Source organism: Lepisma saccharinum, chromosome 7 (genome assembly GCF_977018435.1).
Source record: "Lepisma saccharinum chromosome 7, izLepSacc3.1, whole genome shotgun sequence".
In the NCBI taxonomy this organism is placed as follows: domain Eukaryota; kingdom Metazoa; phylum Arthropoda; class Insecta; order Zygentoma; family Lepismatidae; genus Lepisma; species Lepisma saccharinum.
In genome coordinates this window covers 34,554,360-34,580,074 of record NC_139235.1, presented here as the reverse complement: position 1 = coordinate 34,580,074, position 25,715 = coordinate 34,554,360, and the positions used below count along the sequence as shown (strand labels likewise).

The 25,715-nt window shown below is 39.0% G+C and overlaps 1 protein-coding gene across 1 annotated transcript in view; it reads left to right on the top strand.

Annotated features, from left to right (window-relative positions):
* Positions 1-24,607, top strand: part of Vps16B (Vacuolar protein sorting 16B) — a 50,080-nt gene extending 25,473 nt beyond the window's left edge. The window contains exons 8-13 of the mRNA XM_083125849.1: positions 5,233-5,260; positions 7,851-7,992; positions 8,658-8,947; positions 16,109-16,285; positions 19,607-19,711; positions 23,436-24,607. Of these exons, the coding sequence (XP_082981975.1) occupies positions 5,233-5,260; positions 7,851-7,992; positions 8,658-8,947; positions 16,109-16,285; positions 19,607-19,711; positions 23,436-23,456 (763 nt within the window). The 3' untranslated portion in view covers positions 23,457-24,607. The remainder of the gene's footprint in view (positions 1-5,232; positions 5,261-7,850; positions 7,993-8,657; positions 8,948-16,108; positions 16,286-19,606; positions 19,712-23,435) is intronic.
* The last annotated feature ends 1,108 nt before the right edge of the window (positions 24,608-25,715 follow it).

The window sequence follows — 25,715 nt, the reverse complement described above, 5'->3', positions numbered from 1 at the left end:
ATGGCGTTTAAGGGTTAATGGCTGCTATACCTGGTCAGTGAGCAAGTCATGATGTATTTTGGCCATGTAACATAATACCATCACCTTATAATCAAGGAGTCCCAGATTCCTTCAATTCCTGAAGGAAGCCTGTGCACATTGGTTTTGGTCCAATCCAGATTAGCATAAAGTGAACTTAGAAATCAAATGGCCCATATGTAATATACGAGGTGCATTTCAAAAGAAAAGGCCAATTGATTATATCAAACAAGATATGAAGTGTAGCAACACTGTATTAGTTGTTACAAATGCGTACATATCTACTTCATTTTTAAGCATTAGTCAACATCACCGTGGAATAAGCTTTTTCACACCCTCTGCATAGAAGTTCCAGGGAGTTCCGCCAATGCAACACTACTGTTTTCAACACCTCAGTTGGTAACGCGTCTGACTACCATGCTAAAGGTCCTGGGTTCGATCCCTGGCCGGTTCAAATCTGGGAACTTTTCTAACGTTGGAAACGGCCGGCACCCACCCAGCGTCGAATGACATGGCTACCTGGGGGAAACCCTGGGGGATAACGGTGGTCAGGGGCGTGATGCTGATCACATCACCCCCACTCACGACCGGATCAAGAAAGTGTGGTGCTTTACCCCCACACCCCCTATACGCCTTCATGGCATGGTGCTAAGCACAGGGGAACACTTTACTTTTTTTACCAGTTTCTTAAAATTGTTCAGACACAAGTCACTTTTTGAGGTGCAAGAAGAGGTGATAGTCACCAGATGCAAGGTTTGGACTATATGGGGAGTGATAAAAAACTTCCCCTCCAAACATTTGAATTATCTACAGGGTGGGCACAAAGTCCCGTGACCCCCACTAATATATGATATGATGTATACCAATCCAGTATTTCACAGATCATGTGCCTACATCTTAACTGTCACTAACTGTCCAAAGGGTCCGTATGAACCCCATCATTTTCGTAACACAGAATTATCCGTCGACCATGTCCTGTGTGACATCTTCCTCAACATTGCTGGAGTAACGTGTGTGAATGCTCTCCGCACAGCATCTTTCAATTCTTCAACCGTGTCATAACGGTCCTTGGCAACAATTTCCTTGATAAAACCCCATAGTGCATTGTCACACATTGTGAGGTTAGGGCTGTGTGGTGGCCAGTCAAGTGGAACCGGTAAGGCAGGAGACCCATGACCAATCCAACGTTGTGGAAATACTTCATTGAGGTACTCGCGAACTCGAATGGCAAAATGAGCGGGTGCACCATTTTGCTGCAACCAGCATGTCTGCCTAACCCCCATGTCTGTCAATAGGGGTACAAACCAATTACGGAGCATGTTCAGATATTCATGCTGATTCACAACATTGTCCATAAAATAAGGACCATACAGGCATTTACTGTCCATGCCCGCCCATATCATGACATGAGGAGGGGTGTTCTCCAGTTCTTCGTAAAAATAAGTTTTTTCTGTGACCAGAACACTACGTTTTGTGCCCGGCACACTCATCACTAAAGATTACTCTCCCCCGCTTCGGTATCATGTCAAATGTCTGAAGCAGTGCGGCACATGCATCCTTCCTGTGCATCAAGTCATTGTCTGATAACTCATTAACACTCATTGGTCGATATGGTCGTACCTTTAAATCCAACTAAATGTGCTTATGCATTGTGGACCGGGTTATCCCCAGTTCCACGGATCTCTTCCGTGTCGACTTCATTGAGGATCTTACCACGGATTTGGCTACCTCTGCACTGTTTCTGTATGGTGGATGGTCTGCCACTTCATGGTTTGTCCTTCACGTTACCGGTGGTAAAAATCTTCTTTTCTCATCGCAACAATTTGAATTTCGGAGGAGGGGCTCGTCCAAACCGCTGTTGGAAGTCTGTTCGCACATTCTCCAATGTTCGTCGAGTTCGTTCCCTTTTGTGAACCCAACAGCTGGCAATCAGGTGTTGTTCAATGGTGTAGTCACTTGTGTCAGCCATGGTTTACACCTGCAACATGCAATATATACATGCATTAGCAACAAATAATAATTTAGCAATTGCAGTCATAATATGGAGGGGATCAAGCGGCTTTGTGCCCACCCTGTAGAGAGTGCCTGGTTTAGCATTGTCATGGGTAAGAACAGTTTCTGACTGCAGCATTCCACGTCGTTGATTTTGTATTGCACGTATTGATCTGATAGTATTTCACAGTAGTATGCCTACTATGTGATTGTTTTCTCAAACTCCATTAAATTCACCAAAGCACACTTTGTTGCTCCCAGAAAACAGTTGCCATGACTTTTCATGCAGATGGAGTTTGCTTCAACATTTTTACCTTGTGTGGGTGAGAACATATGACACCATTGCTGTACTTTTCTTTCACTCATTATACTCGCACTATACACTTCCCACAATTCTTGGTGAATTTCGGCTGCATTATCATCTTTGATGTTAAGAAATCAAATCACAGACCGTGCTTAAGATTGTATGTAATTTTGCTTTCCACTCCTCATTTGTTTTCTTCTTACTCCCGCTGGGAACATCTTGTGAGAAAGCTGAATTTTGGGAGCGTGAATTCATAGCGACATGGTGCATGTTGGCTCGCGACAGCGAGAAGTACATTTCAGTTAGCCTACTCAGATATGGGCTTTTGTGTAATTCATCAGTGTGTGTAAATGTGTTACTGGTAATTAGATGTATTCCCTGAAAGGGGTTAAAGTAGAGACAATTTGCAATAAATTTGACCATATGATACCCCGTCCGAAAATTAGTAGTTTTCGAGATAATCGAATTTCTATTGTTTTTTTTTAAAAAAATGTCAATTTTACACATAAAAAGATGAATTGAGAAAAAACTGCTCATTGTATGGAACTTATTTCAGCGTTTTCTGATAGCTAACAAATAAGTGGTTCGTTGAAAAAAAAAGTTTTTCCCAAATAACAATCACATGTAAGTAACGGGTGGGTCTAAACTTACAAGTGGTGATAAAAAATTGCACTCTTAGTTTACTTGGCAACGTATTAATAACAAAAATGGCATGACACGAAACGTACAAATTACTTAAATTACTTCCTTGTGTCATCTGCTATCCAACAAGGTACAAATGTTGCTAACATTCACATTTGTGTACAAGAAATAATACTTCATTCATCTTCATGTGAATGGAATCAATGAACAATACAATTAAAGAACATTACACGTCTTGCTCAAAGTGGGCACCTCCTTTACGAATGCAGGCACGCAGGTTTTTACAGACATTTGCTCTCTTAACTCGTGATGTGATGGTGTCCTTGATGTGTTGACCAGCTGTTAAGATCCTCTCCCTGAGCTCTTCTTGCGAGTTTAACGGTGTCTTGCAAACTATGTCTTTCATGTGGCTCCAAATGTAGGAGTTACGAGGCGTCAAATTGATTGGGGGATCGAGTTGGGCAACCATCATGCTGGTAAATCATGTCAAGTCTTGTAGCTAGAGGCAAATCCTCCAACAACATTGCCATCCCGTTCCTCAAAAAAAAGTTCACAAGTGATGCCATTTAAGATTTGGGGCAGGAAAAATGGCTCGATCAAATGATTGTTGATGACGCCCATCCATACTTTTGCCTGGGCGTGCTACAGTGGCTGGATGAAAATTACCCAAAGAAATGGATTGGCTGAGGCAGCCCGATTCCCTGGCCACCTCGATCCCCCGATTTGACACCTTGCGACTTTTACATTTGGAGCCACATGACAAGACACCGGTAAACTAGCAAGAAGAACTTAGGGAGACGATCTTAACGGCTGGTCAACACATCAAGGACACCATCACATCACGACACGAGTTAAGAGACCAAATGTCTGTAAAAACCTGCGTGCCTGCATTCGTAACGGAGGTGCCCACTTTGAGCAAGATGTGTAATGTTCTTTAATTGTATTGTTCATTGATTCCATTCACATGAAGATGAATGAAGTATTATTTCTTGTACACAAATGTGAATGTTAGCAACATTTGTACCTTGTTGGATAGCAGATGACACAAGGAATTAATTTAAGTAATTTGTACGCTTCGTGTCATACCATTTTTGTTATTAATACGTTGCCAAGTAAACTAAGAGTGCAATTTTTTATCATCACTTGTAAGTTTAGACCCACCCGTTACTTACATGTGATTGTTATTTGGGAAAAACTTTTTTTTTCAACGAGCCACTTATTTGTTAGCTATCAGAAAACGCTGAAATAAGTTCCATACAATGAGCAGTTTTTCTCAATTCATCTTTTTATGTGGAAAATTGTCATTTTTTTTTAAAAAAAACAATAGAAATTCGATTATCTCGAAAACTACTAATTTTTGGACGGGGTATCATATGGTCAAATTTATTGCAAATTGTCTCTACTTTAACCCCTTGCAGGGAATACATCTTAATTACCAGTTACCCTGTATAGTATGTCAACTGCATTAAAGGATGTGTATTAAAACACGATTGATACTGTGTCCATAGTTCCAACTCCATGGTAAAGCATCCAACATGGCACAAGCCCCAGAGGGAATCGCTACACTTTTTGGTCCTACTGGGAGGGATTCTACGAACAGACCGTATTTCTCAACTGGCGGGATTGTGTAATCGTGCAGCCATATTAACACACTCTAACTCACAGGTAACTAACAGCTGATTAGCGAAAATATTATTGTTGGGTCGCCAATGGACCAGTTGATGTTACTGCTCAGGTGAGAACCGATCACTGTTGCCAGTAACTTTTTATAAATAATTGACCCTTATTTTTGAAATGTGCCTCATATAATAAGGGAATGTTCATCACGTAGGCATTTTTGTTACAAATGGATGCACATACAGTGTTAGCACTTTAAGAAATCATTACATTTTTAATATTATTATATCACAGAATAATATTTACATAGTGAACTTTTCAAGTTGAGACTCTGAAGAAGGGATTTCCCCAAACAGTGGGTTTATAGTGTTTCAATTGTAATTTTTCCACATACGTATTAGGTAATATTAAAAACAAGTAAAAGTCTTGCCTGAGTTGTAATGTTACTTCTCCCCCTCTTTATTTCACACCTTATTACGTCACATTTTAAGATAAATGAACAAGGTTAGGAATTTAGAATGTAAATTTTGAAAATCCTACTTTCTTGTTGAAGATCAAATGTGTTCATCATAAAATATAGAGCAAGTAGCAAATACAATGTATTCATAACTAAAGCAAAGTAGAAATGGTTGCATTTCCTGTTTTTCCCTTCATTACAGGATGCTTGGACGAAGCAGAGATGCTGCTGTAAGTGAACATTCTCTAATTGCATGCTAATTGTCCTTTGTATTTTAATTGTACAATTATGTATTTTTTGCGGTCAAAATTAGCATATGTGGAGTGAGAATTACAGCATGTAAAGATGGATATGAACACATTTACAAATAGCTTTCAAAACATCTTCACGTGTGTTCAGATCTGTAGTTGAAGAGGGTAAAAAAGGCATGCAATAAAGTATCTATTTGTCTTTATTTTTTTGAGACAGTGTAATAAGAAGGGAATAAACTAACAGGAGAGGTTGTGACATACTGCCTCTGCACATTAAACAGTAATACAGAACATATCTACGAGGCTGATTGAAAAGTAATGTGACTGTGTTTCTCTTACCAGGAGGGAGATGTGCTAACATGGTGCTGGTATTTGTGAGAGTTATACATACATGTACGTATTTCAATTGCATTTGCTGTAAATAAAAACAGGTTGTTTAATTTTATTGTTGAATGTGTAATATTTTAATATGTATTTCTTATTTTATTTTATTTTGTAATTTTTTATATTAACATTTATATACTTATTATGACAAGGTCTATTGCAATCATGTTGTCTAATGAGCAATAATGTATTCTATTATGTTCTATTCTATCTGATCCTGCAGATATAATGATATAAATTATTTTTTTTAACTGCTGTTGCCTTCAGCATTCTGTAGCAGGAGTAGAATAAGTACTTATTGTCATGCCAGTTGAAGATAATGATCCTGTGAGAACATGGCATAGGTGTGTGGTTATTTTTTGCATGAAGCTTGGGAGGGGAGGTAATACAACTTTTGAAGTATGGCAATGAAACCAGGCTGTAATATTTCCGTAGTGGATGCGATTGAGGATGGCAACATGTGAATAAATGACTAGCCATGTTCACCACCCATATGCGACAGTGTTAAGGCTAAGAATCCTACAACACTGGGTTTTCCGTAGATGAAGCATCTACTGTGCAGATATCAGAAAACCGATTTGAATGGAGCCACCAGGAAGTAAACAATAGATCTCTCAAGAAACGGTGGTTCTTGCTCAGTGAGAATGCCTGGTTGCATTGGCAAGACTGAATAAGATTGTTAAGTCTGCACTGGAACACCTTCCATGTAGCCAAGACCTAGTACCATGTGATATCTGACACTGAATACATAGACAACTGCAGAGAAAGAAACCAACCAACCAACTTTAGATGATTTAAAAATTCCAATGCAATGCAATGCTATAAGTGATCTTGAATGAGCAATCTGTTGTGCATATTGAATTCTATTTGAAAAATTGTAGAAACTATTATTTGATGTGATGGATACTACTTTGTTTACTACTTTGAAAAACAAAAATGACATTGTATGGAGTCCTTTGATTCTGAAAGTTGAAAGTCAATCTTGTTACTTTTCAGTCAGCCCCTCTTTGCATAAAATTTTATACAGAGGCTGTTCAGTGTATGTTTGACCAAACACGATTCCTTCCCCCTGCACTCAGAATGAACTTGGCCAACCTTGGTCGCTTCTGGGAGCGTTATGTTGTAGCCCTTTACAACGCAGAGTTTAGTGTGTCAATAATCAGGAAGTAGTGTAAGAGCAAGGATTGTGATGTTAGTTTGACTTTATTCAAGAATGTGATCGGCAAGTATAAGGATTGCATGACCCCAACATTCGGTTCTGCAACAAAGGGGATGAGAACATAGCCGTGCACACAAGCCACCACCAGTATACAGGTGCAAGATGCGGTTAACTGTTTCCAAAGACATATTTAGACGATTCGCCATCTGTCTTTGGGTCGGTGGATTCTCTTGCATGGCCATTTTGCGAAGTTTCATATGCATACTGGTGGTGGCTTGTGTGCACGGCCATGTTCTCATCCCCTTTGTTGCAGAACCGAATGTTGGGGTCATGCAATCCTTATACTTGCCGATCACATTCTTGAATAAAGTCAAACTAACATCACAATCCTTGCTCTTACACTACTTCCTGATTATTGACACACTGAACTTTGCGTCATAAAGGGCTACAATATATCTTTTCCAAAAGCGACTCAATTTTGGTGGCATTTTCGGTCAAGTGAGAAAACACAAACATTTGGAAAAGTTATATAACGTACTCCTCCCAAAAGCAGCTCAGTTTGGGTGGGATTTTCGGCCCAGTGAGAAAACACAACCACTCTTTTACAGCTCACACACTACACTGACAAACATGTCTGACAAGGTTGGGCGAGTTCTTTCTGAGCACGGGGGGAAGGAATTGCGTTTGGTCCAACATATGCTGAACAGCCTGTGTATTACGTGACAAAATGTGGTGCAATTTCCACCTGAAAGCACCTGTAAAAATGAAATGTGCATGTCTAAACTAAATAGTATTCTACATGATTTTTACATGTTACAGAACTGTTTATTTATTGTTAACACTTTAATTTGCATGTGTTACAAGCTGGATTGTTATTACCATGTTTAAGATTTAAAACTTAGCGTCAGTTAAAATTCAAGAACATTGGAGAAAGGGGTATATTACAAGCATGTGAAACGAAGCTTTTTAATACCATATTTTACACATTATATAGGAACTAAATGAAGATTTATTGTGTGAATGTAGATGAAGCAGTTCCAACTGTCAGTTCAGGTGAAGCAGAATCCTCAGCGAAAGCTGCAGAGGCTTCGGTCGTGTGCGAGCAGTTACTTCTCATCCCCATCTGAGAAGGATAGCCATATGGTATCCAATTACCTTAGATTACTAGGTAAGTTGATACTACTTCCAACGTATGATGCAGAAAGATTATTTGACTACAAATTTTGTGATGCATATTGACAATTATATCATTTAATTTTGATCAGACTGTGATTTTCCTTGAAGATGTGGATATGAACAGCTGAAGTAGCTATACTATATCATCATGGATGAACCAGTATTCTTTCATAATTTTAATGACAAAATATGTAGCAATATTAAAGTAAATTCATGACATGAGCCATGAAAGATGTTCTATTTCACTTTGATTAGTAGGAACCTTGATTCTTCGCAAATGCAAAAGCACTGAAAATGTTAATGCTGCAATGTTTATGTATGTACAGTGAATGTTCTGAATGCATCTTTTAATCCATTTAAAATCGCGTGAATTTGCCATGAAATTCAAATTGTGGCCTTTTTCATGAATTTTTAACACATTTTGTGTAAGAAGTTAGAAATAGAAGTGAAATAAATCTTGAAGCTTTCCTGGAGACAAACGATGAACAAATTCTCTGGGGCTACTGGCGTGGTGACCTCTGGAAAGCTTTCCCAACTTTTGAGAGCTAACGTCGTGACACAGAAACCTTTCCAGGACTCACATAATGCGCATTCTCTTGTGAAAGCAATAATGTCTATGAACGGGTTCTCTAACTTTCTGTACTTACCTTCTTTCAGAGTGGCAGATGATGGTCCATGATGCAGATGTAAATCTGTTAGCCATTGCTCAGTCGGGAGACTCCGATACAAAGAGACTGAACTTGCCCCCACTCGTTGGTTCCTCTGTGATATCCTCTTTAACCTACACATGTGCATATCATTGGCATGAACAGAAGGGAGCGTCTGCAGCACCGGCCACACTGTGCCAACAGCAGGGGGTCACCGACAGACAATTCCAGTGGGCTGCGCTGAAAGTTAAGGCGTCACTTAAAGGTTGGGATGATATTGAAGGCCTTTTCATTACCAAGGTAACTGCAGTAGTATAATTAGTAGTGCATTGCGACTGTAATGTAAAACCATGCTCTGTGCTGGAACTGCTTCTTCAGGGAAGCAGCATTTGGGTGGATGATGTGCTTCAGCTCTTAGTGTTCCATAACTGCTGTTATTTAGTTTTTGAGACATAGGCATCATCAGAAGTGTTTGTAAAGGGTAGGCACTTAGTCTGTCCCAGGAATCTATGGAGCAATACCGGTACATCATGGTAGAGAAGTGTAGAAAGTGAGTGGGTGGAGCGAAGTACACACTGCTGCAAACGGCTGATAGCTGCAGTCATGCAATCCCATTCCCTCTCATGTGTTCATTGGTCAAACCCTCTTGGGTAACTACTTGCACACAGGACTTGGTTTTATTCACTTGTTGTACATATTCCTGGGACACTATATACCTACTGTCTGGCTGCCTTAGCTGAGACCATGTACGGAAGTGTGCATGCGCCAACTGGACGTGTTCATTGACAAAATAGGGGTGACGGCACTTGGGTCAGGAAGCGGGTTCCATGAAAATGGTCTGCTGTGGAAACAGCAATGAAGTTTCAAACGTAGTAACATCCGCCAAAATACGTAGAGATGTTTACGAATTATCTAAGGGTACAGAATGGAAAAAAATAGCCATCCATATACTATATAAGCAAACAGAATATATCAGGAAAGTATTCATCACGTCACATGAGTAGATAAACTTGTTTGTAAAATTGTAAACCAGTAGCTTTATTTTAGATCATTCAATTAAATTGATCTCCTTAGTAAATATTATAATTTGCACAAATGTACACAGCAGTAATCAGGATAGTATTCACTAATAATAGTATGTATTATACATAGTATTATAAATATAATAAAGAAAATGTAGTAACTGAATGCTTTGTGGCATTGTGTATTATATCAATGGTGTTTTGTAGAATGTGCAACAGGGACCTACGACACAGTTTTCTTTGTTCCACTTCGAAACGGTTTGTTACGAATTGTAAGAGATATCACAAACATAACACAGTAAGCAGTAATAAACACAACAAGCAAACCCATGCAAGCAAAATGACACGTTTGGTGAGTGTTCTACCTGCTTTTCCTCACGCATTTGGAATCGTACTTTCCAGCTAGTTTCGTTTCCCTTGGCCAGACTGTAGAGATATATATTTCAGGATGAATCCTTCCACACTAGCCTAACTGAGCACAAAGTGGGGTTAAAATAAACTCTAAAAGCAACATAAAACCACATATTTACCAGCTTTGCCACTGAAAAAATAACTTATTTTTAAGCTACATGTACTACCCCATATTGACCAAACCAGTTGAGTCTAGAAGTTCAGGTTTTTACTGAGTTAGGTACATTTAAAGCATAAAGCCTTTCCGATTTTTCACTAGGGTCCACCTGAGATATTTAACCCTAAAAATTGTCAATATTCCAAGAGTCCATGTTGAATGAAATGAATGAATTTCTAAGCAATTATTTTTTGCATTTGCAGACACCCGGTATGTAGGTCTACATATAATAAACCTTTCAAGCCTTAGATGAAACCCCTTGATTAAAAAAATCTTTCTTAAAAATTGAATCGATTAATAATTGTTGCCCAAATTTTCACCTACATTTTAGCAGTAAATAAGCAATTTTGAGCAAAACGTACTCAAATATCTTAGGGAGTACACTTCACTAGTTACAAAATTAATTTTAATTCAAATGTCTAGCACCAATGGTTTCTGAGATACTAAGGTTTCTGTAAACAGCTAAATGAGCAAGAAATGTCTTCTGGTATGTTGGGAAAATTGCCAATAAGGGAGAACTATAGTTGAGCCAAGCTATTTCCCAGCACGGAACCCACATTTGTGGCAGTGACCCCACTGTTGCCAGATGTACCTAAACAAAACACTTGCTATCAAACAGCCAATCAGGCCTACTGCTCCCCCCCCCCCCCCCCCCCCCGTTTGGGCAACAAGTGGCAACCTTAGAATTCCTCTTCCCTGAAGCAGCCAGCAGGGAAACAGGATTGTGTCAAATTAAACTAACTGAGCTGTGACTGGGTGCCAGAAGTTAGCGTTGCCTGGGTATCAATGCAGAAAAGAATACAGTGCTTTTCATGGCTGAGTCTTCTGCGGAGCGGCGGCTATTACACCAGGCAGCGAGAGCACGTCTGTCTGCAAACTGGATGCTACATCCACATAAATGGAACCACTAGCCATGTAATGAAATAAGCTCGTGCAATTACACGGACAGTTAAAATTAAAATAAGCACGTACCTTGTTGCAAGAGATGTTGGAAATGTCGTAAATGCACACATTTACGGCATTTTTTAAGGAAATTTTCGCTAACACGTATCAGTTCCTCTTCCAAAAGTGCTTCAATTACTTGCTTGATATTTTCTTTTAATTCTTCTTATGTATGGCTTCAGGTTTAAAAGGTTGGTAGCTCACCATGCAGACGTCATGCAAATGTCTGTTTCTTGTGCAAGGTGCCGGAGGGATTTTTTGAAAAGTGTGTTCCAATCGTGCTCCAACGTCGTCTAGTTTTTCCCCAGAAAGGACATGCCTTTTCACCTTCGCTTCTTATCAAGAACATACCCTGTTCTCCTAAATTTGCTCGTAAGTTCTCGAACATTGTCTCTGTGTGGAACAGGAACATCTGGGAATTCTGCTGCCGAACACCTTCTGACTTCTTTACAAGAATTCGTAACGACGTAAGAATTGTACATAAAAATGTGTTGTTTTAAATTGTATATGACATTATTAGACAGCAGAAAAGCACCAGTAATACGAGGGTGGTTTGAAAAGTTCTCGGAATGGAATAGAAAAAAACGACTTACAACAATGATTTTTTTTTATTTTTCAATGTAGTTTCCCTGTACACTAATGCACTTGGTCCAGCGATGTTCCAATGCCTTGATCCCATCTCGAAAATTAGATTCCTCCAGGCCTGTGAAATACGTGTCAACTTCGGCTATTAGTTCTTCCTTTCAAGAGAATCTCCGTCCACCAAGGAAACTTTTGAGTTTGGGGAAAAGATGGAAGTCTGAGGGAGCCAAATCAGGCGAATAAGGCGGATGTGGCAACAATTCGTAACCAAGTTCATGAATGTTTGCCATGGCAACGACACTTGTGTGAGGGCGCGCATTGTCCTGATGCAAGATGATTTTCTTTCTTGCCAAACCTGGCCTCTTTTCCCGTATCTTATGCTTTAGTTGGTCGAGGAGATTAGCGTAGTATTGTCCCGTAATTGTTTGACCAGTGGGAAGATAATCGATCAACAGAATCCCTTTCGCATCCCAAAACACTGACGCTATTACCTTTCCGGCCGACCGTATTGCCTTTGCTTTCTTTGGTGGTGGTGAATCAACATGTTTCCACTGCTTTGACTGTTGTTTTGTCTCTGGGGTATAGTAGTGGACCCACGTTTCATCTGTCGTCACAAACCGGCGCAAAAAATCTGTTTGGTTTCTCTTAAAACGAGTCAAACATTGTTCGGAAATGTCCACTCTGATGCGTTTATGGTCCTGTGTTAAAAGTCGCGGCACCCATCTTGCAGATAATTTTCTCATATCCAATTCAACTGTTAAAATGTGATACGCCCATTCGGATGACATTCCTATAGCTTCAGCAATTTCACGTACTTTCAGTCGGCGATCCTCCATGACCAATTTATGCACTTTTTCAATAATTTCTGGGGTAGTAGCACATTTTGGGCGACCACTGCGTGGATCATCTTCTAAGCTGTCCCGACCAAATTTAAACTCGTTTGTCCACTTTGCAACAGTTGAATATGAAGGAGCAGAGTCCCCCAGTGTGTTCAGAAAATCGGCATGAATTTCCTTTGCTTTCATACCTTTCTTTACGAAGTACTTAATCACCGCTCGAATCTCGATTTTTTCCATCTTCACAAAGCACTGCACTGGAACAACTACAAAGTGACGTCCGCAACACAGATCTCTACCCAGAACACTGACACGCCACGTGTTTATTAATAAAGGATGGCCTATTACTATGCGGGAACCTCGTTGTCCTAGCACTGACATCTGGTGGTGATTCCGAGAACTTTTCAAACCACCCTCGTACATAAACTAAAATAAAACAATCTAAAACACTTGTTAACACCTTAACACTTCAGAAACACATGCAAACTGAACACCAGCTATCTGGATACTGAAGCACTGATGCATCCAGTGTCAAGGTCAGCGTACAACTGTGATTGTTCCTTCATCTATTTTATCTTATCACCATTCATTCTCATCTTCACAATTAGCCTAAAGTGACAGAAACACAAAGTAAAATAAAAAAACAACACAAAGTTCTGACATGGTTTCTGCATTTTGTGTTCAATTTTTAAATGTGCATTTTATACCTTCATTTTTCTGTTGTCATACTAATTAAGTGAAGTTCATTTCAGTTAAAGAGTGTAGAAAAAGGGTCAGTATACGTGCAATCACCCAATTGAAAGACAAAATGTTGATTCCTTTATATTTTACTGATGGATACATGGTGCAATATGACAAATACGAGGTGTGGCTAGAAAAAAAACAGATTGATGTTGCTGTCGACAAACGACAAGCACGTCAAGGTCAAGCAGTGCATGAGTGTATAACGTGATATCCTGCCTATCCAGTGTGTGATTTTCCAGGTTGCGCGGTGCTCAGTTCCGCAGTAGCTTGTGGACGAGTTGAACCGTATGTCTGTGCTCTGTCGGAAAAATGTTAAGTGTGAAAGTGGAACAGCTAATCAATTTGAAGTTTCTTATGAAACTCGGAAAATCCGCCACAGAAACTTATGGTTTGTTGAAGGAAGTATACGGAGATGAGTGTTTATCATGCACGCAAGTGTTTGAGTGGTTTCAAAGATTTAAAGAGGGACGAGAAGTGGTCGCGGACGACTTGCATCCTGGACGGCCTTGCACGTCAAAAATGGAATCAAACATTGCAAATGTCGGTGAATTGATTCGAAAAGATCGTCGCTTGAGTATTCGAGCTATTGCAAAATAACAAACATTATTAAATTACGGTGCTGATGACCCTTCGTGAGCGAGTAAGAAGACGACGACCTGATTTGTGGAAAAGGAAGTCATGGATTCTTCATCAGGACAATGCTCCTGTCCACACGGCATTGTCAGTCAAGGCTTTTTTGGCCAAGCATGGGATCCCAGTGTTAGAACATCCAGCCTATTTGCCGGATATCACTCTGCGAGACTTTTTTTATTCCCAAAGATCAAATCAGCACTGAAAGGAACCAGATTTTCGACCATAGAATCTGTGAAAAACCAAAGTGACGGAGGTCATGAACATGGTTTCAGAAAATTATTTCCAGCATTGCTTCCAGCAATGGAAGATTCGTATGGAGCAGTGTATTGATAGTTCAGGGGAGTACTTTGAAGGGGATAATGTTTGTATTGTTCAAAATAACCAATAAAAGATTCTGTAGTAACAGTCTGTTTTTTTTCTAGCCACACCTCATATATAATATTAGGCAACAAAACTGTTGCAAGATATAAATGTTTGTAAAGAAATTGAAGATTTTCTGGATGTCTACAGAATGTAATTTTGAATTTGTTGTTTAGCAAAATGAAACTACTCGCAGAATGTGAAAGGGTTTCTCTAAACACTTAAAATTGCGAAATCCTCCTCTGCCATACCGGTCATAATGACCGACATTGGCACACACCAATCACACAATGTTGGCAATTATGACCGAAACTTGTGGCTTGCCCTTTGTTTTCCTATTTGTAGCATGCCTTTGGTCACTAGTATAACAATGATACGTATAAGGCATGGGGAGTCGAGTGCACATAAAGTGTTTTGGATGTTCTAGTTTTTATGGGGGGGGGGGGAATACAAAATTTGCGAATTTGAAAAATAATGTCCAATAACTGCTTTGGCGGAGGAGGAAGGAGTTGGTGAAACCACCCTTGCAATTTCAAGATACTTGTACAAAGGTCATTCAAGGTTCACCGAGACTTTTATTTCTGCAGAGGAAATAGGTAGCAGAAGAAACACCAAACTATGTCAGTTTTTCAAAGTATTCTCCGTGCGCGCCGAGGCACCGTTGCCATCGTTCTGGCAGCTCCCGAATTCCTTTGGCATAGAAAGAACTTGGTTGGTGTCGTAGCCACTGGAGGACATCGCTCCGCAGTGCTTTGTCTGTCGTGAAGTTCTTCCCACTCCATGCTGCGTCTTTTGGTCTCTGGGGTTGAATTGTGCAACCATGTTTCATCACACGTGATGATGGATTGCAACAATTCATCACCTTCTGCTCGAAACCGATTCAGAAGCTGTTCACAGACCGTCCTGCGTGTCCACTTCTGATCGAATGTCAGCTGGCGGGGAACCCACGTTGCACAGATTTTGCGGAAGCGTAAGTGGTCGTGAATGATTGTCTCAACACTCCCGACACTGATATTCACCTCGGCAGCAATATCCCGCACTGTTACTCGCCGGTTCTCAAGAATCATTTGCTCAACACGTGCGATATTCACTGGTGTGACTGCAGTCGGGCGAATGTGTCCATGCGCTTCATTTGTCACCAGCTCCCGTCCTTCGCGAAACTGCTCACACCATTCATACACTCTTGTCCGCGACATCGTTTGTTCACCATACTGTGCTTGCAATCGTCTGAAAATCTCAGCTGGTTTTACTTTCTCCTTCTCGAGAAATTTGATTACACACTGCTGCTCCACAGCCACAGACACACTGCTTGCCACCATGTTCGCTGCAACTGCTGCGCATGCGCAAAATACGTCATGCCGGGCGCTAGTTACTCGCGAAGGAATACATTACGTCACCCACACATTTCATCATGATCCGGCTATTCATCAATTTTTTACGTACGAAAATCCCGGTCAACCTTGAACAACCCTTGTAGTTAGGGACGCCAATTTATGGTAAATAAAAGATTGAGAAAAGCTGTAAAGAATAAAAGGTTGATTACAGGTGAAATTTTTGGACCATACAATAATGGCTCTAAATTGATGAATTTATTTAATTGTGTATGTAGATAGTTTGATTGAATTTAATTGTGCAAGGGAATCTGCTCTAGGGCACCCATTGATGAATATTGTGTCTACATGAAAAAGGTGTACAAAATATGACTTAAATATGTAAATATTTTTGTTATTTGTACTTGTAAAGAGTTCCTTAAAATACATGTAATTTTTTTCAGAGTTGGCTTGGAGGGAAGAAAGTGAAAGCTTCCATACCAATGGAGAAGGTGGTGGTGACCTTACATTCCAATGGTGCCCCTTCCTATGTTCTGTGTAAATATTTTGAACTCATCGACAACATTGACCGACGGATCGCCATAGCAAAGAAACTGCACTGTCACATGGCAGTAATAGATGTATGTACCAAATATACTGTTTTATTGATGTGGTTGTAATGTTCTTATAAAAGTTGGTTTTAGAAGAAAAGGTAAAGTTCCACGTGCACAATGCACAATGTCATGAAGGCACATAGGAGAATGTTAATGTAGGTCCCCCACACAGTTTTACTGTCTGCTATTTTTTGGAGGTGGTGTGATTAACACCTGGCTGCCTCCTCCCCAGGGTCGCCCTCAGAGTCACTTTATGCAAGGACAAAGATATATGAATTCTGACCTTAGATCAGGACCCAGGAATCTAAGCTGGATCTCCTGCATGGCAGTCACACCCTGGACCTTCATGGCTCCTAAAGGTTAGTTTGTTTTGTTGTTTTGAAGGGATTAAATAATCCTTCACAAATAACACATTTTTATGTGGATTATTTAATGTATAATATTTTAGGTATATCAATGGTCTCTGTGACTTATTTATTGAACTGATAAAGGAAAGAGGAATTTTTACGTATTTTATGTAGTACAGACAATTTATGCAGTAAATTACGAATTCTACTGGCAACATTGTTCATATGTTAGGCCAGTATCAGGTGTGTCTGACATGGACATGTGGCTATGTTATTTCAGTAATGCCAAAATGAAAAAAAAAAATATTTGAAATTTATTGAACACAAGATAGGTAGGTTAGTTTTTGTAGGATAAAGACCAGTGTTGCCAGTACACCTCGTAATTGTAAAAAATACATACTTTTTATCATATGCGATGATTTACCCCATGCTTGAAAATTTATTGTTATTTTATCAATTCGATAAATACCCACAGAGAATATCGATACACATCGAAAATTATTGCAAGGGTCTTCATAGCTGTGTTTTATCCTTGTTTCTTTTTGCTTCATACACGAACTTTTCTACAACTTCGTAACATTTTCCCCATGCTGCATATTCATGTAGAGAATTATTTTCTTGTTTAATGTTTCAAAAATGTCCACATAGGCAAAGGAAGTACCCAGTGCAAGTTTCATGTCTCTATTGCATTTTGCAAAGGGTGTCTCAGAAATATTTTTGTTTTTATAACTATTAAAATAAATACTTAAATTTTTTGTATAAAGATAAATTTATTACCAAAAGAAAGCTTAAACATTAAATTTTTATTTGTGGAAAAGAGTTTGGACAAATGATGACCGTCCAAGTTTTCACATTCAATTATTCTTGAAGTGCTCAGAAGTTACAGTTTGAGCATTACCTTGATAGGACAGCCCAGATGACTACTTTAGGTGAATGTGATGGCGTCTCATGAAGGTTTTGGGGGTTTCCTCTGCCCAGTATCAGCAGTTCTGTTTATTAACTGCCCATTTATGTGAAATTTGATTCATCAGAAAACGATCATGGTAATGCTCAAACTGTAACTTCTGAGTGCTTCAAGAATAATTGAATGTGAAAACATGAACGGTCACCATTTGTCCAATACTCTTTTCCACAAATAAAAATTTAATGTGTAAGCTTTCTTTTGGTAATAAATTTATCTTTATACAAAAAATGTAAGTATTTATTTTAATAGTTATAAAAACGAAAATATCTGAGACACCCCTTACAAAGGTTACGTATGTTCAGAGTTCCGGTTAAATGACTTTTCGAACACCCTGTAGATACATTTTATATTGGTTCTTAAAGAAAGATGCTAATACTTAAGGTCAGGGTCTGCCAAGCAGGTTTTTCATCGCATTCCACATGGTCAGCGCACGAAGTCCTGCACAACTTTTTAGCACGCACAACTTTTTAGATGCAAAATAATCTAACACAGTTATTTTTAGTGGTTTTTATTTTATTTTATCTGCGACGTTTCGTTCTGGGAAACCAGAACTTTTTCAAGCTACACCAAAATATACATACAACAAGACAACCTCACATGGCTAATCACTGTACACTTCTAAAGAATGAATAACTGAGAGAGGTAGAAGCGTCAACAAGAAAGTTAAACAACATAGGAGAGACATTAAAGAGAACAGCATTGAGTGAGCATGACATATGGACACAAGATTAAGAAAGTACAGATGAAGGAGAAGAGGGAAAATGAAATAGAGGGAAAAGTATCAGAAACAAAACACATATGCGTAAACAGGGGAGAGAAAATGAACAAAAACGAAGGGGAAATTTGAATGAAATGGGTGGAACTGATAAAGAAGCATGTGAAAAGTAAGTTGGTTAAGTTTCCTGAGCCACCTTCAATTTTCTGCGCAAAAATGAATGGAAGATTTCAACTTGCCAGATGAGTTAAAGGAGAAAGGAGAGGTCAGTGCCACCAGGAGGAGGGGAGGGAAGACAAGAAGAGTAGGTTACAGGACAGAGGGGAGGGGGAGAAACAGCCAGCTAGGACACCTGCAAGGTGAAAAAACCAGTTTACCTATAAGGACACACAGTTCTTCATTCCTCAGAAGTGTAAAGTGACAAGCCATATGAGGTTGTGTTTTCCTATGTATATTTTGGTGTAGCTTGAAAAGGTTCGGGGAAACCAGAACAAAACGTCACAGATAAAATTAAATAAAAACCGCTAAAAATAGCTGTGTTAGATTATTTTGCATCTATGAAGTCCATTGTCACCGTTTCACTTGCTTTTGAGATTCTTTTCAGGTAGCTACCCAATTGTCCTTACAATGCTGGGTCAACACAAATTATGGGGCTCTTACTGGAAAATTGGTTCTTTATATACATATCAGTAAGAATTTCATGTTGAACCATCCCTTAATTCAATTTTGGTTGTGTCATCACTTTGTAATCAAGGGGATCCCAAGATCGATACTTGTTGGAGATCTCACTTTAAACTGTAGGTTCAGTCCCCATTAGCCTTATTGTGCATAAAGTGGACTTAAAACACCAACTCGACAACAATAATTCTTAATTCGATTTGGTGTACCTCAGAAATTGTTCACACTAATAATATTGCAGGAAAATGTTTTAAATGCTATTTACACTTTAATAAGGTTGTTAAAAAAATATGTTGCACTGCAAATGATTAACACTTTTAAATATGATCATTCTATTCACATGCACTTTCCAAGTTAAGTGATTGATTGATTGAAATTAAAATGTATAATAACATCTACAGTTAGACTCGTTGATTGAGGATTGTATTTTGCTAAATTTGACAGTGTTTTTAAAAATGTTGTCTAATAGATTTAAATTATTTGAAAAAACTTTCAATAATTAACATTTATTATGTATTTTGTAGTAATTAAACACTGCAGCATGATTTTGAAATTTGTTTGGCAAAATGATTGGAAATCCTGTAATTTATTTGCCATGTTTTAATTGTACTTTAATTACAATCTTTATTTTGTTCTTATTTCAGGGTTACGTTGCACAGCGGGACAGGCAGTCTCTGATGAAGTACAAAGCTAACCTTCATACGCAGACAGAGGAGTTCTTCTATGCGGAAAATGCTCTCAGGGCATCGGTTAGTACTCTATTCTCTCTTATAATATTGTTAAATGCTATAGTTTACTTTTTAAGTAAGCACAGTTGAACCTGAGTAATACGTCTGTCAAGGTGAAGAGAAAATATTATGTATAACTGAGAATTGCTTAAAAATCAGATTTAGATACCATGCCATATCATTATTAAAATACTGTAATTGTATCTATTTTGAGGAACAAGATATAATACAGGTTATTTATGTCATAAATTGGTAAATTAACGAATCTAAAAGTTTGATTCTTAAATAAAGGTAAGAAACACTTTTTCCAAAATCTGCATATCTTCATGGCTGCGTTTTTTGATTTACTACCCAATTTTAAAAATTCATCTAAAGTAGCATTACTTTTACTAATGACTGTGCAGTGTGAGGTATAAGTGATGACTAAATCTGCAGTTATTTCAGTTTTATACGGATTAAAACAATAAATTTTATATCTCCCTTATAAATCAGTGGCGACTTGGCTTTTTTTAGGTGTAGGATGTTATGGCAAACAGACCGAGGGAGGACTTTGAAAATGCGTTCAAAAACAGGCACACATATCACTTGCATTTAGCTGCAACACTGTACCCATTTTGAGTGGACCAAGCTTATTGGTTCGACCACAGGTAAACGTATTACGTATAATACATTTATATGTGGTTCGATATTTGTAGAGTCCTCCCAAGCCTGTCATCGTGTGTTTTGCCAATCCTGTGATAAGAATATTGCTTCTTTAACTCTTAAATTCTGCTAAATGCAACTAATAATGTAGTTAGTTCAATTTATGTAGCTATTTTGGTGTTGTGAACTTGGTTCATCCGTTCATCCATTATTTACTATAGTTAAGAAACATTTGAGAATTTCACATATCAAATCAATTACAATGGCTCAACCATCCAATTAAATGGATTCAGTATAGTGCTTGAGAAAGTTGGAGAAAATTTGACGATTGGGAACGGCTGCTCGTGTTTCATTTGTGACCTCCAACTTTCTACGATTTATTTTCATAAAATGTTGATTTGCTAAATCGGGGAGGATAAAAAAAGATGAAAGCAAGATGTACCGGGATGTGATTGTAAACGCTTCTCCTTTGGTCAGCATACTTCTTTTTGTTCGAAACAAGTCTGTTGAAGAAGCACAAATAAGATATAACTTTAAAGATGATGCTAGATTTTAACCTTGTGCCAAACACAGGGTGCTAGGTGCCAACGAAGTTCAAATTATGTTAGGTTTAGAACCATAATGCTAAGGTTGGCATCACTGAATCAGGAAACTCTCGATGCTTCCTCGCTGCCCATTTAACGGGGCAACCCCCTTCCTTCAACACCCCTCGCCCATCCTGCTGTAGGTGGAAGATTGAGCTTCCTCAGCAGCAGGAAAGTGTGTATTTTAAATACATTTTCTATTAATTTTGGTAGCCACTGCCACCATCCTTGTTGGAATTTGTTGTGTCGTTGCTTGGCACATTTCTGCTGTTTCTTCCTAAATCGCTGATAGACACATCAGAAATGCACCAAGCAACGACACAACAAATTCCAACGAGGATGGAGGCAGTGGCTACCAAAATTAATAGAAAATTACTTAAAACAGCTTCGTGGAAAACGTATCTGTATTATCTATTACCACGTCTCTCATTCCCATAGTATGAAAGAAGTGGTGGTTGCAGATTTATAAGCCATTTACAAATTCTGTCTCATGATACTGAAAGGAAAGAAATTGACAATTTTGTCTGCATTTGTTAATAATGCTGAGAATAAATAAATCGCTTTTCTGATTTGAGTTATGTCATACCTTCTTGTGTATTCAAACGAACAAGAAAGACTGAACTGATATATCTTATGTAGCTTTGAAGTAGCTATGTTTATGGGGCAGGAATCTTCTTCTAAAGATTAAAAATTTCATTGCCACTCTTCCAATAGTCTGGTTTCCATAGGCACGTGAAGGAGCAATAGTGCAAGTGACGTGACAACATGGAACAAAAGGAAGTTCGTGTGGTCATTAAGTTTCTGGTGAAGAAGGGAATAAATGCGACAGCCATCAAAGCCGAATTGGATACAGTGTTGGGAGACTCTGCCCCATCATTTGCCACTGTTAGCAAGTGGACAACACTGTTCAAGCTTGGACGGAACAGCATTGAAGATGACCCCCGCAATGGTGTCTGCCAACCACCATCACACCAGAAACAATCGATGAAGTCCATGATATGGTGCTGGCTGACCAAAGATTGAAAGTGCAGGCGATAGCTCATGAAGTGGACATCTCAGTGGACCGAGTACTCCACATTCTCACTGAAGAGTTGGGCACGAGAAAGCTGTCGGCGAGATGGGTGCTGCTCCTGCTCACACCGGAGCAAAAACGTGTTCGTGTAGTGACTTCCACTGAATGTTTGGTGCTTTTCCAGAGGAATCCTCAAGAGTTTCTGCGACGTTACGTCACTATGGATGAAACTTGGGATCATTACTACATGCCTGAGACAAGAGAGCAGTCCAAGCAGTGGAAGCATGCAGATTCCCTGCCACCAAAGAAGGCAAAGGTGCTTGTGTCGGCAGGCAAGGTGATGGCGTCAGTTTTTTGGGACGCGAAAGGAGTCATCTTGATAGACTTCCTGGAAAAAGGCAAAACCATCAATGGAGACTACTATAGCAACCTCCTGGACCAATTGAAGGCGGCAATCCAAGAGAAGAGGCCTCACATGAAGAAAAAGTAAATGTTGTTCCACCAGGACAACGTGTCCGCACATACAGCCATGATCACAGGCCAGAAACTTGACGAACTCCACATCCAAGTGCTACCCCACCCCCCATACTCTCCTGATCTTGCCCCCAGTGACTCCCACCTGTTCCCAAACCTGAAGAAATTCTTGGGTGGTAAGAAATTTCAGTCCAATGAAGAAGTCATCTCCACAGTGACAGGCTATTTTGCAGACCTGGACGAATCCACATATTCTGCTGGTGTCAAGGCATTGGAAGGCTGTTGGCAGAAGTACATTAACCTTCGAGGAGATTACGTTGAAAAGTAAAACCTCAATTACTCTGATATTGTGTTTCTTTCTATCCGATTCTTAGAAATTTCCAAACAGCCCTCATAAAATTGCCAAAATTTATATAAAACAACTGTCAAGAAAATTAATGTCAAATAGATAAAGAATTTAATATTTATTGAATAAAAATATTTATTAGCTGTTATATCCAGTTGATAAAAAGTAAAATTCTTGATTAATGTTTTATGTATATTATCATTAGTAGTCTGCATAAATCTGCTTTGGCATTGTCCATATACCAATATAAACCTTGGCTTACAATAAGTTCGATGGAGATAATTAACCAATGATTACACAACAAATGCTAAAGTGCACATTTTCATTATGTAATATTAGTACTTTAAGTCTTTCCAGAGGTTGGGGGAACCCCCCTGGACATCCTCCATGAATAAGTTATGTCCTTGATAGCATACTATTACTTTTAGTGTATAAAAAAATGTAGGTGGTAAACATGAATCTGTGATGCATGGATGCAGGATAAGTTGCCAAAAAAAGTTGTTAGTGTTGGTATATTCTACAAGCTGTGAAATTTTGTCTTTTTTATGGTGACATCCTATATATTACACCTGAATTGAGAAATGCATGAATCCCCCAAACAGAATGTTTAATTTGCCCTAATTGAAATGCTGCATGTTTTTGAAACATGAACAATTTTCTCTGCTAACTCTTAATTTCTCATTTCAGACTGTGAAATGGAGGAACTAATCTATGAATTCATCAGAATGTTTGTGCAATGTCTTTCATACAGAGTTATTTATGGTGTATTTTTCATTATTGCCATCATCGTCTAGTGTTCATTGGATGAGTGTAACTTTAGGCTGTGCATTTAAGACTTTGCAGAAGGAAAGGATTAAGTTTTATATTCTTTGCTATTAAGAGACCGAGTAATATGAAATCATTTTTATTTCACATTCCTATCTTGCCATATTTATACTTATATGTCTTTATATGTACACTGGGCACTGCTTAATACTTGCAATTTTATTCACAAAAGTAATTAATTATACATGCTACAAAGGCTGTCGCAGAGAAGGTGAGATAGATTTTTTCCTGGCTTGGCAACACTGCCTATGGTTTCGGCACTAGTCGCATCGTGTAGGATGACTCATTCTGTTTCCGTAGCAAGTTGTCACATGTTGCGAAACCACTTTAGTGAGCAGCTGTGTTGATTTGCGTGGAACGTGTTTCGTTTACCCCTCCAGGTTTTTGTGTACAACATTGCTTTTTGCGATGAGTATTCAAGATGAACAGCGACATGCCATAAAATTTTGTTGGCCTTTAGGGAAAAGTGCTGCGAAAACATATGCAATGTTTCAACAGGCATATGCCGATCAAGACAGTCTGAGTAGAGCCACAGTATTACCAAGGAGTCATTGAGACTCTGCGTCAGCACGTAACAAAAAAGAGGCCGCATTTGAAGAACTCCTTCATATTGCACCACAATATCGCACGGACTTTTCAGGATTACGCGACGAAGAGAAAAATAGAAATTTTCCCTCATCCAGCATACAGCCTGGACCTTGCACCCTGCGACTTTTGGCTATTTCCACTTTTACGTGGTCGTCATTTCATGACGAACAAAGAAGTGATCACCGCAGCGCAAGTTTTCTTCAGTTCGCTACCTGCCGACGAATTTTCAAAGATATTCACAAAGTGGCAGGAGCGTATGGACGCTTGCTTAGCTGTCAATGGTGGCTACTTTGAAAAAAGATGTACGTCTACTCGATATGGCTGATTCTGAATAAAAATTTTGTGGTTTGTAATTTTTTTGTTTCATTTTAATGATTCTTGGAGGGGTCCATGTACATGCTTGTCTTTTAACTACTACTCAGTCACGACTTTTTAAACTATTGCTCTCATTTTGGTCTCAATCGGCAGCTAATGAACCAGATTTTCACCCTAGTACATTTGCTAGCCAATGGAGGTCGCAGTTTTCCTATACAGGAATTAGTCTCACCTTCTCTGCGACAGCCTTTGTATATATGCAAATAGCATATTTTGTAAATAAAACAACAATGAGTGTAAAATGGATTGTAAATATAAGACAAATATTATTGTTATTATATGTGTGTTGAACATTTCTTGGGATCCTGACTTTCTCTCAGGTATAAAGTATCTGCTGCCATCCAGTCAAGACAGGAGATCAGCAAAAACCAAAAATGTCAGTGAACAGGTTGCCCTGGATGCCAAAGCTTGCTGCACTCCTGTCAATAGGATCAGTGACCTCTACATGTTACTGCCTTTTTCATACTTGCACGACAGAGCTTTATTCAAAAGTGAAGCAGACAATGCAAGCACTGGCAACAGCATCCACACGACCTAGTACTAATTGGTGGGAAACTGGCAGAGTTTGGCCTAATGATGTATAAATGTTGTGATGGTACCTTAGACCCAGCAATGCTTGTAAATCAAAGGTCACATCCATAGATTTTATCCAACACATTACTTTTAAAACATGGTGTTGTTTTTGTACAAAAAATAGAAACATATATGCATGTTCTGGTGCCGTGCAATTGTAACATTCCCTCAAACTCCTGTTGATATTTCATTCCCTACTTTCTTTCCCATTTGTATTCACATAAACTGCAACAAGGATGTTGTATGTTTGTCAAGAGAGTTTTTTCCCAGAAATAAATTTGAATTGCTCAGATACGTACAAAAATCTTACGATGAGAAGTCTCTGTCACAGACAATTGCAGTTCGTTTTATTTGAGGGAAGGGGAGATGCTAAGGCTTTTATAAAAAAAAGGGTAAAGTGCTCCCCTGTGCTATGCACCACACCATGAAGGCGTATAGGGAGTGTGTGGTTAGGGCCCCACACTTTCTTGATCACGGCTGAAGGTGGGGGTGATGTGATCAGCACCTTTACCCCCCAGAGGTAGCCACTTTATACGATGCTGGGTGGGTGCCGGAACTGCTTGAACAGGTGAAAAAAATCCCAGTACTCCCCTGCTGGGATCGAAC